Raw genomic sequence first — 16,612 nt, forward strand, 5'->3', positions numbered from 1 at the left:
CTGACTCACTCCACAGAAATGGCTTCAGATTTTGGACACACTTGTAAATATATTGGACCATATAGAACTGCTGCCATATTATTCGGGCCACTAACATGGACACCTGGAATGTCTTCTTCCTGAATTCTGACAGGCGCACACACACAAAAACACAGGATCTCACACATACACACATACATGCATACAGGTACTTACAGACACACATACAAGCACATAGGCTCTCACACGGCCACATATAAACTCTTTTACAGCCAATCACAAGCATACAGGCTGTCACACAGCCACACACATACAAGCTTTCACACAGACACATACAAGCACATAGGCTCTCACACGGCCACATATAAACTCTTTTACAGCCAATCACAAGCATACAGGCTGTCACACAGCCACATACACACAAGCTTTCACATAGACACAGACAGGCTCGCACACAGACATACACACATACATAAACTCTCAAATAGACTTAGAAACATACAAGGCCTCCTGTTCTCTTCGGGCCTGATGGAATGAGCTCCATCATGTCCCCTGGGCTCCTCTTCTCTATGGAACTAGAGGGATGAGCTCCACCATGGCCACATGGACTCCTCTTCTTTTCAGGCCATGGTGGGATGAGCTCCTCTTCTCATCAGCCCAAGGGGGAGGGGAGTTGGTGCTGAAGCAGGAAGGAACACTACGGTGGTATGGTAGTTCAACATCCTGGTGGGTTGAAGTTTGCTGTGGCCTGCAGCCAGCAGCCTCTCTTCCTCTTCAGCCACCAGTGGGTTTTCCTCTGCTGGCAGACCTGCACCTCTTCTGTTGCTGCTGCTGCCCTGGGTAAAGGCTCGGTATGCACATTTGGTCATGCCGGACCTATTGAGGGCACAGACACAACCAGTGCTACCCCCTGTGCTTTTCCTCCTTGGCCCATTTTGAGCGCAGAATTAGCCAAATTATGTTTTCCATTTGGGGTATTTCTGACCTTTTCCCCACATTTCTCGGACTCTGTTTTAACCATTTTTTCTCGGCCCAGGTGCCCTACCACCTCACTTTAGGTTTCTAGTTCCCTTCTGGTCAGAAACGCCAGCGGGCGAGAGGGCCATAGAGTGAGGACTTGAACGTTATGGACCTATGGATGCCTCAAAGACGGGGGTTCCTAAAACCCCCATAGCACATTCTGCTGGACACTGCCGATCCACAGCCAAGGAGTTGGACCTCAGGGACATCTGTTACTTCCTTTCAGATAGACATGATCCTGATGTGTATCGGCCATATCTTAGCAAATTACAATTATAAAAAAAAAAAAAAAAAAAATTTGTACAGGAGCAAGGTCTATGGAAACCGAGGACGAACATGCAGTGGATGCGGCTGCGAAACGGCAGGTGGCTCTATTATTTTGAGCTTGCTGAACAGCCAAAGGTCCCGCTGCTTTAAAGTCCAGAAAAGGAAAAGTCAAAGAATTATTATTTTTTTTTAATTTACAAGAATAGGAGTGCTATTTCAGCACTACTTACCAGCGAACAGGGGAGTCTCGAACCGTCAGCCCAACAGGAATGGAGCCGGCTCAGTCAATCAGCGATCGCTGTGAGAATCAGATCTGCTTTGCGGCCAATGAGTAAGCGATTGAGTAGAGGGAAGCAAGCAGGTTTTAAATCTCCCCCCAGCTGCCCTTCCCCCGACAGTGGCATCACGTGCTCCTCAGGCCAATCAGGTGGCTCAGTGTAGGAGCGCGTTTGATGACATCACCGCACCAGACACCGGGCCAACCTGGAGGAGTGGTATCAGCAGTGGCACTGCTGTGAAGAGGATCCCCACAGCACTGGCAGCACGATTCCGATGCCATTATACATGCAGAGGGGTGGGGCAAGAACCCCCCCCCCCCTCACCCCGATGCACCTGAGGTAAGGCCAGGCGCGGTGGGGGCAGCCACCCACATGGATGCATCGGGTTGTTTGCAGCACATGCACATCCGTGCTGAGAGGCCGCCCATTTATGGGAGCCTTGAAAGGTTGTAAACAGTGTGTCAACATCTGCTGGAAGTGCCCAGGATATGCATGGGGCAAAAGGTTAATCTGAAACCAGCATAGGAATATTCCAGAGCTCTGTGTCAGCTATGTGTCAGGAGGTGTAACCTGCCTTCTTGACAGACAAGGGGGTTCATCCCCTGAGGGGCTCAGTTAAGGAGCACAGGTGATAAAAGACCCTGACTCTCCTGAGTCTGAGGCTGTTCCAGATTGCAAGGAAAAGGAGTAGGATGGAGCTGTGATTCTCACCCAGAAGGGAGCAGCAGGAGTGCAGGGATTTTCTCTTAAAAATCCCCCAAAGGCTTGAGAGTAGAGGATAAGAAGCAGAGCATGCAATAGAGCCTGGAAGATGGAAGTTAAAGATAAAATGTGCACTTAAATGAGGCAGGAGCTTTTCTGGATCAGGAAGCCAAATTGTGCCAGAGGGAACTTGTTTTGGGACTCGGAGGATCCTAATGCTGCAGCAGGAGGGATTTTTCCTTAAACTGAGCAGGACATTCATGTAAGAATTCTTTTATCTAAGGAATCTACAAAAGAGGACCAGGCTAGCTTGTGCAAGGACTAAAGAGAAGAGAAATAAATTAACCAGACTCCGAGTTGCTATAAGAGGAGACTGTTACTTAAGGAGAGGAGTTATGATTTCTGGAACTGTGATTGCACCGAGATGCTAGCAGGGTAGAGATTATTGGTGCTGTCTATTTCCAGTGCCAGTGTATTGGCATCGAAAACCATAGAATTGATAAAGTTTTTCCATGCTTAAAATCCTTGAAGTGGTGATGCTGTCCATGTCATCCACATCAGTGCAGAAGATTCTGATGCAAACAACCGTCGGCGCCAGTACACCTATTCAGCACAGAGATTCTTCTGCTATATAATTTTCACTGGTTTTAATCTCTGAATTGGATACTTCTTCTTTTGTACATCATCAGTCTTCATCTGAATGCCATCCTTTTGTTCAGAGAATGTGGATGGACTTTGTCCACAATTACCCAAAACATTCTTTGCTTAATTCTCCTTCAAGAATAGTTCAGGTTGTTTTGGAAAGATTTGGGTCTGAACTACAGACCTAGTCTTCAATCCTTCCTTATCAGAGGCCTTTAAGCACCAAGGACAAAAGATCTCATACTGTAGTGTATTACCATCTACAAATAAACTACTTTCTAAAGATGACCCAGTTCTAATCTCAGATTCTGAAAGTCAATCACTTTCATAATTTGAATCACAGTTATTTCTGTCTGTGGAAAATTCTGTACAGTAATCATCTGATCCTTTTCTGGAACCAGCAAGATGTACTGCAGTGCCAGATAACATGTATTACCTAGCTTTTTCCAAAAAATAGCAATCTTCATAGCATTTAATCTGGAGGAAGAATAGTATTTTACTGAAGATTTTCCTGATGTGCTCAAGTTCATACAACCATTTAAACAATCAATCACTATCCGTATACATAAAAAATGTCAAGATCTTCAATTAAAAATCTGGCAAGAACTTCTCAATACATTGCCAATGTAAAAGAAGATTGACTTGAGATGCAGTCTCCAGTGAATAAAAAAGTTCAGCTCTATCATCATTTGGTGGATATGGAAGCAGCTTTGAAAAAAGCAAAAGAAAAGTAAGTCATAGTCCAGTACACCATCTGGGAAAGATGCAAAACAATCGGACACAACCAATAAGTCTTCCGGTCTACTATGCTGCAATCCAGAATTTCAGTTCACCAGTTCCAGGTAGTCCAGTTTTTATTTTACAGCAATGATTTTATCGCTAGATATACAAAACAAATTCATACACAGGAAAAAATCTTTGAATAAAAAGGAAAGGAAGCTGTAGATTTGGTCAAAGATAATTCCACTAAATTGCAAACATATTGCAAACATTGAGACAGGTACCATGGAACATTCTTTGCAAAAGAAATACCAACAATAATCTAAGACTGGTTTTTCTTTTTTTTTGTTTATCATTTTTATTGGGGTTTTACATCAGTACAACATTGAAATTTACTGGAATAAACAGTATGCAAATTATATGCACTGAATATTTACAACGATTTGTAACCATTTGTAAATCTAACAATAAGATTCTATCAATAGTGAATGAAAACAATTATACCATTTGAACATTACCCCATGTTTTCTACTCTTCCCCCCATCCCCCCCCCCTTCCAACCCCCTTAACCCTTTCCTTTTGAGCTTGTATTGCTATTTTTTCTGGTGGATATTACCCACTGGTTGTGGTATCCACTGAGCTAACCACATATTTAAATAACAGCAGATTGATTGATTATGTAATTGCACAGTATGGTATCAGCACCTTTATTAAAGTGGGACCTGTAGGGTAGAGTTAACAAGAGATAATATCTAGTTAGTAATAGTAATGGGCTGCCAGGTATAGTATTAGATTGTAACATATGTTGTTAGGGATAAGACCTGGTGTGTGTGGCCTCTAATATTCAGTCTCAGAACTTTCCGATCAAGGGAATTAATGCAAAATTTAGATTATGGGTAGGTTTTGTGAAGACTCAGGAGGTAAAGAACGTAAGAAGGGAAGCCAGATAGATCTCGACTCCTCTCTGCGTTTGGCAGAAGATTGCACAGCCGACAAGTATTCCATTGTTAGTAGCTTGAGCATTTTCTGTTCCCACAAGGAGAACGTCGGTTGGTGGGGACCTATCCAACACATCAGGATAGATTGCTTTGTGGTCAGTCTGGCTTTGTCTAATAACTGTTTTGACTCTCTGGGCCAAATGTGCATAACTGCTAATTGTTTCCCAAACAGCCAGAAATGCATATCAATTGGGATTACCAACTGTAAAATAATTGATCATTTCTGGTTCACTGAGTTCCAGAGATCTTGGATGTGAGGGCATTCCCAAAAACTATGCAAATAGTCATTTGTAGCAGTTGAACATTTCTCACATATGGGGGAAGTGCAAAGTTTCCTTTTATATGTGAGGGCTTGTGGAATATATAATTGCCATATGAATTTATATTGGAGTTCCCATATCAATATGTTCTCAGATATTTTGGGAATTTCTGAAAAGAATTGTTTAAAGTCAGAGTGTGAGTGTTATATTTGGCCATTTAGACCAAAGGGAAATAACATATTGAAAGATGGTGGGTGGGGGCCCTTCTAATAGTTTTTGGGAGAACAACGTAAGAGCTACGTACAAGCTAAGTTGAGAGCCACATGAAATGAAAAAAAGAAGATATTGCACCTTTATGTTCTAAATTCAGGTTTTCTAGGCAGGAAGTTGTGATGTAGTACCTAACTTGTAAATATACATAAAAATCCTTATGTGGGATATGATACAAAGATTGTATATCTGTAAAGCTGGCCACTGAGTTTGTTTTGTGTTAAAAAAATTGATGTATATATTCCAGACCGAAATGTTGCCATCGTTGGAAGACCCCTTATATGCAACCCAGGGCAAAGTCTGGATTAGCACAAATTTCAATAAGAGCAGTACTCCATGATTTAAGGTCTAGATGTTTACATAATGCCGCCCAGGCCTTCCGGCATATTGCAAGAATGCAAAAAGTCAAAGGAAGGGAAGGGGTGGATTGGGTTGAGCATCCACCCAACCATGACCTCAACATATCATATGGGGAGAATAGGGATGATTTGTAGAGCCAATTGTGGATAATACGCAACATACAGGTAAGACTGTAATGTCGGAGGTTTGGACAATGAAGACCACCCACAGCCCACGGGGCCTGCAAGATATGCAGCGGCAACCTAGCTTTTTTTTCCTTGCCAAACAAATCTGGAGAATTATCTCTCTATTGCTCTGATATCTCTTCTAATTTGCCATATTGGGGCCATTTGCAAAAGGTATAGCCATTTGAGCAATTCAATCATTTTTTTCTGTTTAAATCTTTTTATTGCAGGAAAAGGAAAAACAACAGTATGCCAATAGAAAACATAACAGGCATCTCATAATGAAAAGGGAGGCCTGATCCGTATGATTTAGAAGCAGTATAAATATCTAAGGGCTTCCATACCTGTGACCACTTTGCTAATCTGTTAATATAGGCATACAGAGTTCCAGCATAGATGTTCTGATAGTAAATCACTTATTTTCCAATTTGACAAAACCATGTGTTGACCAATGGTGAGAAGAAAATCTACCAATTTACATTGAGGCAAAGGAAGAGACAAGGAGGAGTCCACCCCTTTGAGAATAACTAGTGAATATGTAATAGGATGATGAAGATTGAGAATATCGGATATCACAGACCAGCAATTCAATCATTTTTAATAGATATATTCTGCCAAATAGAGATAAGGGAAGATTAAGCCATCGTTTGATGTTTTTACAAAGGGACTGGTAAAGTGGCTGGAAATTAACCTTGTAAAAACGTGAAGGTTGTATAGGAATGTGAATACCCAAGTATTTTATGCTGGAAGAGGCCCATTTGAGTGGAAAGTACTCAGCCAAGATTGATGAAGTTGGCCTGATATATCTAAGGCTTCTTAATTGTCTTTATTTATATTTAGACCGGCAAATGTACCAAACTGAGATTGATATTCCAGAACCTTCAGCAAGGAGTGAATGGGGTCTGTTAAATAGATGAGGATGTCATCCGCAAATGCAGCGACTTTAAAACATGTGTCCTGGACCTCTACCTCTAAACCTCGAATAGTTGTGTTGTCAGCTATCTTCCGGAGGAGTGGGTCTATGGAAAGAAGATAGATAAGAGGGGAGAGAGGACATCCTTTCCGAACTCCTCGGCCTTACAGAAAGGGGTCTGATCTGTTGTTGTTTGCCAATATATACGATTTAGGAGAATGATATAGTAAGGCAATATTATGAACAAAATCTCCTGAGAGCCTGAAACGAGCAAGGACTGAGAACATGAATGGCCACGATACCAGGTCAAAAGCTTTTTCAGGGTCAAAGCTGACCGCCATAGCTGGGGTTCCCATCTTTAGTGAATATTGCATAGCTGTAATGAGTTTGATAATATGCGATCCAGCATCCCTACTCTTAACAAAGCCAACTTAATGGGAAGATATTAGAGATGGGAGGATAGTATTGAGCCTATTAGCCAATAGTTTAGCAAAAATCTTTATATCACAATTTAATAAAGAGATTGGCTGATAAGAAGATAAAAGAACTGGATCTTTTCCTGGCTTTGGCAGAATAGTTATATGGGCATCCATGGTGTTCTCTGGAAATCTGCCTAATACCAGGGCTTGATGATAAAAGTGTTGGAGAGGTAGCGAGACTATATCTGACAATAATTTGTAGTAGTCAAAGGAGAAGCCATCTGGTCCTGGGGTTTTCCCTAGTTTACTATCAGAAATGGCATTTAAAATCTCCTGGGATTTAATAGGACTATTGAGAAAAGCTTCTTGTTGCATTGTGATACACAGTATAGCTAAATTTTTGAAGAAGAGGTCTTCATCAGCCGAGGATCTGGTTCTATCGTCACTATATAGATTGGAGTAGAATTCTTTTAAAGTGTTACAGATAGTTTTTGGCTGCATGGCCCACTCATGTTTTTTGGGTCTTTCTATGTAAGACTTCCCTCTGGCTACTCTAACCACATTTGCCAGGAGTTTTCCGGCTTTATTGACAAATTTAAAGAGTTTATGTTCATAAATGCGTAAGTTCCACTGGGCTCTTTGGTGGAGGTATGTGTTGAGAGCAGTTAGAATGTTAAAGTAGGCCGATCTATTTTCGGGAGTGGAATCCTGCATCAATGTATGTTTGGCAGCTTTCAATTTTGTCTCCAAATCTAAAATGGATTTATTAAGTTTCTTGTTTCTGGCTTTGACATAGGCTATAATGTCTCCCCTTAATACCACTTTACTAGCTTCCCAGAATAACGAGGGGTTTGAGATATGCTCTTTGTTATGTTGGGCATATGTGTCCCATTTGTCTATTAGATATTGCTTGAAGGATTTATCTTGATATAAGGAGGCAGGGAATCACCATTGCTGGAATGTTCTGGGACTTTCTGCTATAAGAATGTCCACACAAATGAGAGCAAGGTCTGTGATTACAGTGGGACCTATCTCTGCTTTGAAAACTTGGGGAAAAGACCACCTGGAACCTAGTATGTAGTCTATACATGATAATGTGTTGTGGGCTCTTGAGATATGGGTGAAGTCTTTAGAAGTAGGATGTAAGCTCCTCCAGTAGTCGAGGACCTGCAATTGCTTGCATAAAAATGGATTACCTGTATAGGACTGAGAATTTGAGGAAGTTGGTGCTGTAATGTATCAGCAACACAATTAAAATCTCCTAACAGAAGTAACCAACCCTGCTGATGTGTTTAAATCTTTTGTGTAAGAGTTGTAAAAAATTCATGATGAGGATTGTTTGGTCCATAGATATTGCACAGTGTAATCATGCGACCCCTAATGGATCCAATTAGAATAATGAAACGCTCCGATGGATCCTTTATTTCTTTAATAAATGTGAACAAAAAAGCAAGACCCCAGTCACTCGCTTTTCAATTTTTTATGCTCTTGTTCGGAGAGATGCGTTTCTTGCAGACACACAATTTGAACTTTGTCTGCTCAAGAACTGTAATATTTTTGCCCTTTTAATCGGGGACCCTAGGCCATTAACTTGTAATGATGCCAACCTTAGGGGATCGCTCATGATCACTTGAGGATTTCGATGGACCAGTAAGATAATTCATTTGAATTTCCCCCTGAGTTCCCCAGCCTGAACTCAGGGTAGAATATGTCCCACTCTCAAAAGAAAAGGATAGAATTCCTGTTTCTAGGACCTGGCTATTGAAAAATATCCTGGTATGAAAAAACATTACAATCTGCCTCATTACAGCAAAACAGATTAACATGAACCCTGCCCCCTCTCCCCATCCCTCCCTACGCCCCTCCCCATCTCCCCCCCTCCTTCCTGTCCAACCCCCCTCTACTGATACATGTAACCTCTCCATGGGCAGTAATAGCCCAGGATAAGTGAGATCACGTTCTCAATGTGTGAACCCTAGCACACCTATAGGATGTAAAAATTGGCCATAAGTAAGATACATCTTTTTTTTTTTTTTGCTCATCTGTCCTAGGTGAACCTCGCATGAAAAATAATACAATCTAAACAAGGATTACCCGCTATTTAATTTATCACAAATATAGGAACATTATGGTACTATCTATTAAGCCAGAGCACAACTTGAGTGCTGTTTTAATTTCCCTGGTCAGTTGAGCTTTGTGGCTAGTTGAATACGGGATCAGGCACCTTCTCCGGCGATTTGTGTTCCAATCGATGTGTCAATATGAAGAAGCCATCAGTAAAGGAGAGATTTCAGTTTTTCTTTTCAAGTTTTGGTCTGAGGGCTTAGAAGCAACGACAAGCTCAGTTTCTGCTTAGTCGGGAGTGTTCCTGTTTGTGGCTGTAAACGTGTGTTCCTGTTAGTTCTGAAATTGGAACCAGGCTTAGCTGAGAAATTTATCGTATGCGATCCCTTGTGGCTTTTAACCGCTGGACCAGTGACAAAGCCGCTTCTGCTCTTATTTAGCAATAATCATCCGGGCACTCCGTCTCACGTTCTTCCCGGCAACTGCATCATTAAATACATGCTCTAGCGCTGCTAGTTGATAACGGGTGCAGACTGAACTTTATTGAGACTGTTTCTACTAACATTATAACATTTTGACGGAAATAAAACTTTTTAGACAAAATACATCAACAGTATTTGTTTAATAAACTATTGTTGTTACCATCTTTTGTGTGCCCTTATTTCCAATTCTACTCGCTGATCAGTTTTGTTCTCTTTCATTTTAGGCTGTCCAGAAAAGCTCTCGCTGAAGCCGGCTCGTCAAAAAAAAGAACTTTATTTACATGCCACACTTTGAGCTTCAAAGGAAATTGCAGCGAAAAATTGATTTGTTTGGTGACCAAATCTGAACAGATTGGAGAAAATAGTTTGCGGCTTTGTGACACCGTAGCTAAGTAGTCCTGGAATAGTCTCACCGTGTGCCCTTGGAAATGTAGCTCCTGATGCTGACGGTAAGATTTAAGAATTTCTTGCTTTTGAGCCCTGTTTAAAAAGCGGGTGATGATGAGCCTGGGACTGGGATCCTCCAAGCGTCTCATGCCTAGCCGGTGGGCTCTCTCAATCAAAAGGGAGGTATGCAGCTCAGCTAGTTCTAATACCTCTGGAAGCCACTTCTACAGCTCTGTGGTAAGTTGGGCTTCAGCTATTGATTCTGGATTCCTGATATTCTTAAATTGTTTCAGCGTGATCTATTCTCTAGATCAGCAATTCTCAACTGGTGTGTCGCGACATACCAATGTGTCGCCAAGCACCAGCTGGTGTGTTGCGGCACCCGGTGACCCACAGCCCCAGTTATACTTCCCTTTACCTTTTTCCTGTCCCCACGGGCCACTGGGAAACCTCCTCCATTCTTCCTGCCCTGTGAACCAATTGGAAGCCTCCTCCATTCTTCCTGCCCCGCGGGCCAATCGGAAGCCTCCTCCCTTCTTCTTGCCAGTGGTAGGAAGCCTCTGATTGGCTGGTGGGGCAGAAAGAAGGGAGGCATCTCATAGCCCGGGGGTGGGGTGGTTTGAGGGGGGCTGGGAGGAGTGATAGTGAAAGTGTCCAGGCCTGTGGCAGTGAAGAAGCCCGACCCCGTCGCCGCCATAGGCTGGAAGTGCTGAAATTAAATACAGTGACGAGCCACAAAGAAAAGAGGCCAGCCGCACTAGGAACCGCAATAGAGTAGGGATTCCCCAAAGCAGCAGTGAGTCGCAAGCACAAAGAGGCCGGTTGCTCCAGGGATTCTCCCGCCTGCCCCCCCCCCCCACACCCCCCCTGATGCAACAGTGAGAGCGGCAGAACCGCGTTTAAAGTAAAAGTGGCACTCAGCCATGCTGATTACAGATGGGGCAATTGGAGCTCCCAGTGGCCGTCAAAGCAGGCAGATGGGGGGCCGCGGGAGCCTAGGGATATCCCAACAGTCAGAGAAAGGCTTGAGTGCTATGGCATATTTTTCTAAAATAAATGTTTGCTGCTTCAGTGCGGCTGAGAAGGCAGCGGCAGCACTGGGAAATCTGCCACTGCGAAATTAAAGGGGAACACAGCATTGGGGCTCTAAGCAAGGGTGTGTGAGAGACAGAGACTGGGCAGGGAGGTGACTGGGGTGTGTGAGAGAGACAGAGAGAGATGACTAGGCAGGGGGGTGACTGGTATCTGTGTGTGAGACAGAGACTGTGTGTGTGAGACTTGTGGGCCCTAAAGAAGAGGACCATGAGGACAGAGCTTCAGCAGCCGCTGCTGCTCCTGGTATGTGCTTTCAAGGGAAAGGAGTAGGAGAGTTGCTGGAGAGGGTAAGTAAAGGTGGCATTTTAAATTTATTTTTCTTGATTGACTGCCATTTTAATTATTGAGTATTATGTGATGTGTCTGCTGTTTTGAAATATTTTATTGATGTTTGGACAATTTTTAATAATTTTTATGTTTTAATTGTTTGATGTTATTCTGTTCATCAGCTGTTTTGAAACATTTATTAATATAGTTTTACAGTTCTATGGGTAATGCCCTGGTTCTGCTCTGCATCCATTGTTAGGGGTCAAGGAAGTTCCCGTGGATGCAGAGTGTATGTTTACATATAGCCCTGTGATGGTCATATGTTCAGTGTGTCACGCATGTGAGAACCATCTGTCAGGTGTGTCCCGGCCGAAAAAAGGTTGAGAACCACTGCTCTAGATCATCTAATTTCTCGCGTTGCGCTTTAATTTGGGTTTCTAATGCTGCCAACTGTCTTGCTGCCGTGTTTGAATCATCTTTAAGAAGGGAAATCCTTCCTTCCATGGCTTCTATTCTGGGTTGAATTTCATCAAAAGATTTCTGTAATGTGATTATTTGAGAAGAAATATTTTCAAATTTTATATTTAATGCCGCCACTACCGCTGTGGTAACTTTTTCCGTGAGAGATTCCAAAACGGCTGCAGAGGGCCTGCCTCACCTGGTTCGCCATGATCCAGCGCTGGCTTCTCCGGTGCAGGCCTCAATTTTTCTTGTCTTTTTTTCTGCTTTTGAGGGCCATAGCCATCAGTGATTTTTGCATATATTTGTCTATGCACATAGGCAGAACAGGATCTTGAAGAAAACGGAATTGTAAAGTCCATGTTGGCCTTGAGAAAATTTGGATTAGAGGTGGCTAGGGCTTGGAGCTGAGGAGAGCATGTCCTCACAGCTCACCACATCACGTGACCCCCTAAGACTGTGTTTTGTCATAGATGATAAAACAAAACTAACCAGGGCAATAATTTTCAATAAATTAAAAACACCACAGCTGGACAGTTTGTTGGGTATGTTTTCTACTTTTTTCTTCCTTTTTACTTTCTTATATTCAAAGATGTTCAATACTGTCCCATAGTGATAAAACATTCAATAATAAAGTTAAACTTAAGCTTAATTATGAATTAAAATCAAAATTCAAAAGATATGAACTGCCTACCTGTTTTCTTGCGCAATTGCCTTTAAAGAACCATGTTTGAAGAAGTCAAGTGCATATGCATTCAGTATCTTTTTCTTGCCTCGGCAATCACATTTCTCTAACCAAATCACAGGAATGTTGCTGGAATGAATGCCAATTGTGCGTAATACAATCTGTGTGGAAACAATACACAAGAGCTTGCTACTTTTCAAATATATGATTGTGTACATTTTTAGGGTTTTCTAAATTATTGTACTCACAGGTTTTCATGTTAGGGTATTTATATTTGCTTGATTTATTGGCACTTGACAACACAGCAAGACACAGAATTTCCAAATAGCTGATAAGGATATAGTCAGAATAACTTTGATTAACTTAACATTAGAACAGCAACTTTTTCACATCCTAGAACAACCGCTGGCACCTTTTTGTGCTGCTATATTTTAGGCTCTATCAGTGAAAGAAAACACATTTTTTTAGTGAACGAAGTCATGTTCTATTAGACACAAGCATCAAAGTGCTGCTGGAAGTCAAAGCACTTTGAAAGATGAATCAGGATGAGCGGAAATTAAAATTCACCGGCACGAAAATGTGCCACCAGCTGTTCTAGGGTATACAATATGTGGAGCAAAAACTGAATGGGGAGGAGTAAAATTTTCAGGAATGATGAAAAGTCACAGACTTGCAACTAAATGACATCATGTGCATGGATTTTGCAGGGCTTTAAATGTTTCACCTGCAAACAAATGTGCTGGCGGGTTAAACTGATAATAGAATAACTAAATATAGTTCCCAATATTGCTGTTGAGAATATAGCAATACAACAGATTTCAAAAGTTCTAATTAATCCAATTGCGAATATAGCTTGTGTACAGCAACAAGTAACAGATAATGCACATTATACTCAGAATCAATCAGGCCCATTATATACAATCTTAGTTGGGCACATAGTCTATATTTATATTATCAGTCTGACTACTGGTCTACTCAGACTTGCACTCCCTTCCTTCCAGACTCCACTGACATCTACAAGCAGATGATGACTGAAAGGTTATAGCCTCAAGGCAGGAGGTTTAAAAATGAACTGTTTCTAACATACTGCTGCTCACAGTCTTGTCCTATCTGTTGCCAGCATCTAATGGTAGTCCCTGCTACTGGAGCATCTACTGACAATGAATGGACAACTAAAGTTCCCAGCTGCCTCTCTATGCCAAGCAGTAAGTTTAAAAGAGGTGTACATTAATTTTAGTAGGTTCATTTTTAGTGTGTGTACCTTTTTTAAAAGAAAGGTAAGTTAATCTTTAGTATGTGTGTCTAAAAAAAAAAAAAAAAAAAGCTAGGTTAATTTGAGCGTCCTACCCTCACCACAGCACATTCTATGACTTATATACTTTTACCATACTTAAGTGGTTGAGAGACATTTTCACAATAATATTTAATCAGGGATTGGAGAAGAGTGGTGGAAATCTCATTTCACAAGAGTCATGAAGGAGTTAATAAACTTGTGAATAATGGTGAGCTGGTGGATATAGTGGATTTGAATTTTTAGAAGGCATCTGTCAAAGAGTTCCATGCGAGACTCCTGAGAAAATTAAAAAGTCATGGGATAGGAGGCAATGTCCTATGTGGATAGCAAATTGGTTAAAAGACAGGAAACAGAGTAGGACTAAATAGTCCGTTTTCTCAGTGAAGAAGTGCAAACAGTGTAGGCCCTCATGGATCTGTACTGGGACCAGTGCTTTTTAATTTATTTATAAATGATCTGGAAGGGGACAGATGAGTGAAGTGATCAAATTTGCAGACAACGCAAAATTATTCTGAGTTGTTAAAACTTAAGCGAATTGTGAAAAATTGAAGAGTACCTTGCGAGACTGGAAGACTGGGCATTTAAATGGCAAATGAACTTTAATTGAAAACGTGCAAAGTGATGCATATGGGGAAAAGTAATCCACATTGTAGTTACATGATGTTAGGTTCCATATTAGGAGTTACCACCCAGGAAAAGGACCTGGGTGTCATAGTAGACAATACTTTTAAATCCTTGGTTCAATGAAAAAGTGCCAGTCAAATAAAAAATTTGAATGTTAGGAATTATTTGGAAGGGAATGGAGAATAAAACAGCAAATGTTATAATGCCTCTGTATCACTTCATTGTGAGGCTGAACCTAGAGTATTGTGTGCAGTTCTGGTTGCTTCCTTTCAACAAAAGATATTGCTGCAATGGAAAAGGTACAAAGAAGAGCAACCAAAATGATAAAGGGGAATGGAACAGCTCCCCTATGAGGAAAGGCTAAAAAGGTTGGAGCTCTTTAGCTTGGAGAAGAGATGGCTGAGGAGGGCTATAATTGAGGTCTATAAAATCATGAGAGGAATAGGTAAAATAACTGGTTATTTATTCTTTCAAAAAATACAAAGACTAGGGGACATTCCATGAAATTAGTAAGTAGCAAATTTAAAACAAATCAGAGAAAATTATGTTTCACTTGACACTCAATTAAGCACTGGAATTCATTGCCAGAAGATGTAGTTAAGGCAGTTAGTACAGCTCGGTTTAAAAATGGTTTGGAAAAGTTCCTGGAGGAGAAGACAATAAACTGTTATTAAGCAAGTAGACTTAAGAAATAGCCACTAGTGATGTGCATTTGTTTGCAACAAAATAGGAAATAGAGACGATATTTCCTATTTCGTTGCATTTTGGGTGGGTGATAAAATGATAAGGGGGGGAGGGAGAAAGGGCACATTAAGCAAACCCCAAACCCACCCCAACCCTTCAAATTTAATTAATTGTACCCCCACCTTCCCACCCCCCCCAAGACTTCCCTGACCCCCCACCCCAAGACTTACCAAAAGTCCCTGGTGGTCCAAGAAACCTAATAATTAGGAAACAGTATAATAATGGGAAATTTCACTTACCCAAATACTGATTGGGTAAAAGTCTTGTCAGCGCATTCTAGGGAAGTAAAGTTTCTAGATGCTGGTCCTGAAATAGTCTAGATCTAATCCTCACTACGCTACAGAATCTAGTGCAAGAGGTAACTGTGATGGGGGTACCTGGTTTAGTGATCAAATTCAACATAATCACTAAAGGGAGAATCTTAAGGAAAACCTGTGTGGCAGCATTTTACTTTAAACAAGGAGACTGAGAAAAAGTGAGGAAATTAGTTTGAAAAATAACTAAAATGAATGGTTACAAAGGTTAAAAGTTTGCATGAGGTGTGGACATTGTTTAAAAACAATATCTTGGAAGCCCAGACAAGATGTAGTCCAAGCATTAGAAAAGGAAGGAAGAAGACCAAGCAACTGCCAGCATGATTCTAAGATGAAACATGTTATTAAAGCCTAAAGGACATCTTTCAAAAGCTGGAAGGTGGATTCAAATGAAGAAAATAAGAAACAGCATAAGAACTGGCAAGTTACATGTAAAGCATTAAACGGTAAGTCAAAAGGGAATTTAAAAAGAAGATTGCTAAAGAGACAAAAACTCAAAAGAACAATTTTTTCAAGTATATTCAAAGCAAAAAGCCTATGAGGGAATCAGCTGGACCACTTCAAGACCAAGGGGTAAAAAGAGCTCTCAGGCAAGACAAAGCCATAGCAGAAAAACTAATTATTTGCTTTGATATTTATTGAAGAGTGTATCAGGGAGATACTTAAGCTGGAGACATTCTTTGAGACGGATGATTCAGAGGAAGTGTATCAAATCACAGTGAAATGAGAAAGATGTAATAGAGCAAACTATATAACAAATAACAAATCACCAGATCTGGATGGTGTACATCTCAGAGTTCTAAAAGAACTAAAAACTGAATTGCAGATTTATTACTAGTAATCCCTAATTTCTCATTCAAATCTAGTACCAGGGGTAATCCGTAAGATTACAGACTAGTGAGCTTGACGTTAGTACCAGACAAAATGGTAGAGCTATTCTAAAGAACAAAATTACTGGCTGTCTGGATAGACATAGATTAGTGGGGCAGAGCCAACATGGATTTAGTAAAGGGAGAAATATTTTAGGAGTTAATAAACAAGAGCAAATCAGTTGATATAGTGTATCTGGATTTTAAAAAGCCATTTTGCAAAGTTCCTTATGAGAGGCTTATCAGAAAATTACACAGTCATGGGATAGGAGACAATGTCATATCATGGATTGGTAACTGGTTAATCCTTGGCTCAGTGTGCAGCAGCAATCAAAA

The 16,612-nt window shown here is 41.1% G+C and overlaps 1 protein-coding gene across 1 annotated transcript in view; it reads right to left on the reverse strand.

Moving 5' to 3' along the window:
• Positions 1–599: 599 nt before the first annotated feature.
• The window catches only part of DDX60 (DExD/H-box helicase 60), a 444,355-nt gene continuing 428,342 nt past the window's right edge, over positions 600–16,612 (reverse strand). Inside the window, 2 exon segments of the mRNA XM_029604155.1 lie at positions 600–855; positions 12,441–12,592. Of these exon segments, the coding sequence (XP_029460015.1) occupies positions 600–855; positions 12,441–12,592 (408 nt within the window).

The sequence above is a fragment of the Rhinatrema bivittatum genome, chromosome 1, assembly GCF_901001135.1.
Source record: "Rhinatrema bivittatum chromosome 1, aRhiBiv1.1, whole genome shotgun sequence".
Classification (NCBI taxonomy): domain Eukaryota; kingdom Metazoa; phylum Chordata; class Amphibia; order Gymnophiona; family Rhinatrematidae; genus Rhinatrema; species Rhinatrema bivittatum.